The sequence below is a fragment of the Cyphomyrmex costatus genome, unplaced genomic scaffold, assembly GCF_001594065.2.
Source record: "Cyphomyrmex costatus isolate MS0001 unplaced genomic scaffold, Ccosl1.0 scaffold104, whole genome shotgun sequence".
Lineage (NCBI taxonomy): Eukaryota > Metazoa > Arthropoda > Insecta > Hymenoptera > Formicidae > Cyphomyrmex > Cyphomyrmex costatus.
Window position 1 is genome coordinate 168,319 of NW_017274997.1, and position 3,197 is coordinate 171,515.

Below are 3,197 nucleotides of genomic sequence, written 5' to 3' on the forward strand. Positions count from 1 at the left end.
CCTTAACGCTTTTGCGTGTAGTAAATAAACAATACCTCAAGCCGTTAAGTTATTTCTCTAATCTCACTTTTCTGCGCAAAAACGATGCTGTATAGGGCATGCAAAAGCGTTAAGGTATAGCGCACATTAAAGAAGTTATAGTGCACTTGTAAAGAAAAATTCTGTGTGTAACAGTGGGGGCATATTTGTTTATAGGTCGACACGGGCGCGCGTACGCACTCGCTTCGCTCGTACCGTCGCGCCCGTCTCCACAATAAACAACATTCCCCCACGGTTACACAATATACTATTTCATCACGCGTGTACGTAATGTGCCCTATACCTTAACGCTTTTGCATGCGGTAAATAGCCAATACCTCAAGTTGTTATTTCTCTAATCCCACTCTTCTGCGCAAAAACGTTGCTGTATAGGGCACATTACGACGAGCACTTGTAATGAAAAATTCTATGTGTAGCGAGTGGGGGCATATTTGTTTATAGGTCGGTACGGACGCTCGTACGCACTCGCTTCGCTCGTGCCCGGCCGCGCAATAAACAAATAATATTAAATAAAAAAAAAAATTCTAAATAGAAACGTGCAATGTTTTCAAATTAAATTAAATTTTTCTGAAATTATAATAAAATTTCGTTAAAAAATATTCTAAAATGTGAAATAATTTTAGCAAAATTTTTCTATTGGGGAAATTATAATACCGTTAAATACTTACAAGTAAAAAAAAGTTTGTTATTTTTCTTCCAATAAACATCACATGCTCATTGTTTTATCATTTTTGCAAGATTTGTAGTCGATTATTATAAGCTATAAATTAAAAATGATATTGCATGAGACATTTCAAACTGGTGAACATGTCTCGCTTACGTCATTTCGATAAAAGATACATGTCATTTACTGTCCTTGTTTATAAGTAAAGGCATATCCAGGTATATGATCTATGTAAGACAAAGATTGTATAACATCGGAATAAATAACATTCATGTATTAATAATAATATATATGAATTATAATAATATTCATATAGGTATAATAATAATGTTATTACGAAGGTTTTGAATAAATGTTTATATTATATATTAATGATAATATTACGAAAATTTTGAAGTAATGTGTTCTATGTACATATATAGCGAACAAATTTATTTATTTCATATATCTATAGTAAATTATACATTGATTTCATCTGTCACTAAATTTTATATTTAAAAAACATTACTTTTTGCAGTCTTGATGTCTCCTTTACAAATTTTCTATTATGTCAATGGGATGCACTGTAAATATTATTTCGTAATTATTACCTAGCTCTTACCTCACATCTGTGTGATTTGTGGTTTTTATAAAAGAATTTAAATATTTCATTATGTAAAAATAAACGTTTATGCTTACCAGTTGATTGTGCCATGAATACAATTACCCAACCCGATCCAATATTATTCACTGTCGAAGTATATTTAACGAGAACTCGATTGGTATCAGCCTCCAGTCTTGCTGGATCATCCTACATAAAAAATATCTTTAATTGTGTTTGTGTAATTAAAATATGTTTAATTATTATATAATAATTAAATTATTATTATGTAATTAAATACATTATAAAAATGTTCAATTATATTATATATCTCATAGAAATAAGATTTTAAGAAATATTTGAAATAAAATTTAAAGAAAAATTAAAAATATAAAATCAGAGTTTGCAACTGGTGAGTTTCTTCGATTGATTTTATATACTTTTTATTTTTTAATTTTAATTTTATAATTTATTAATTTAATTTCTATGTCAACTTTTAGTGACACACTTAATTAAACAGTTAATCGGTATTGAGATTTTTCAAAATATCAAATTAAAGAGGCTCTTGTGGCTGTTCACTCAGACCTTAGTGGTGTGAATAATGCCAGCAACTATTGTTTGACTTCACTAATAATGGCTCGAATGGAGCGGAAATGTTCGAAATAATTAATTTGCGAAATTCTTGCGAACTCAATGTAAGACCGTCTTTAATTAAATACATTTATTGATTACACGCATGGATAACTACGTTTACTCTTAGCTCTCAATTGCCCACTAATTAATTTTACATTTATTATTATTATTAAAAATGTAGTTTTGCCAAACAGAAATTCTCACAAGAAAGTTCTTTAATCAGTTCTTTTAATTGTAGTTTCTATCGATAACGATATTTGAGAGAGAATGTATTATTTTACAAAATCACTTACTCCGCCGCAGTATGTGCTATGTAAAATTTCTCCGCTGGGAACAACGTCGTAAACTTTGAGATTATTGTTGCTGCAGGTCTTCTTCGTCCCGATGTCGAAGACAAGGAATTGAAGAATAATCTTAAAACCTTGCGGTACGCTCACGTCCCAAGTGCATAAGGTATTGTTGCGATACGTATGGGGATACAATGGCGAAGTGAATCTGCCACCATAATTGAATATACGACCGCCGCAACCTCGACCTGTGACGATTTTGATTTTGAGATGTTTTATATGAAAACGATGCTGAGGTTGATCTACGCGTACATTTCGTTTGTCATATCCATGAAGTAAGAGAGAAGGAGATCGAACTCTGTGAAACGTAAATGGTCCTAGTCCGTGACCCCTAATTGGGAGGGAGTCCGCTGAAATGAATGAATTCTTATGGTTGGGCGTCATTTGCAACTAACCTTACCCGAACAGTCCGGCCTAGAGAACCTCTAGTAGAGAGAATCGCCAACTTGATCACGTGACCAATTACGTGATTGGCTGGAGGAAATGAGCAGATTTGGGCATCTCGACACCAATGCATTACGTCAGAACACATGGCAGCCCCATCATTGGCGATGAAATATTTATGTCTCGATTAAATGGTCCGGGGTCCGGGAACGCCGTCGGGGTACACGAACACGAAGATTGCCACTGCTGGGGTCAGTCTGCCACTCTCTAAATCTCTTCGTATAAGGTTAGTGATCGTTGATCGACTCTAGACACAAACTTCAATACCTAAATATACATCTCTTATGTAATAAAAGTTTACTTATGATTTTTGCCAATAAACACTTCAATATTTCGTCAAATTTATAACAAATTTAAATAATATTAAAACATAATTACTAACACGATCAACTAGAGTCGATCAACGATCGAGTTGATCACTAACCTTATACGACGAGATTTAGAACGTGGCAGACTGACCCCAGCAGTGGCAGCTCTTCGTTTTCGTGTA

At 33.3% G+C, this 3,197-nt stretch overlaps 1 protein-coding gene across 1 annotated transcript in view; it reads right to left on the bottom strand.

Moving 5' to 3' along the window:
* Positions 1-1,213: 1,213 nt before the first annotated feature.
* The window catches only part of Cubn (Cubilin), a 33,098-nt gene continuing 31,114 nt past the window's right edge, over positions 1,214-3,197 (bottom strand). Inside the window, exons 51-53 of the mRNA XM_018539855.1 lie at positions 2,210-2,451; positions 1,382-1,493; positions 1,214-1,266 (exon numbers count right to left, since the gene is read on the bottom strand). Of these exons, the coding sequence (XP_018395357.1) occupies positions 1,235-1,266; positions 1,382-1,493; positions 2,210-2,451 (386 nt within the window). The 3' untranslated portion in view covers positions 1,214-1,234. The remainder of the gene's footprint in view (positions 1,267-1,381; positions 1,494-2,209; positions 2,452-3,197) is intronic.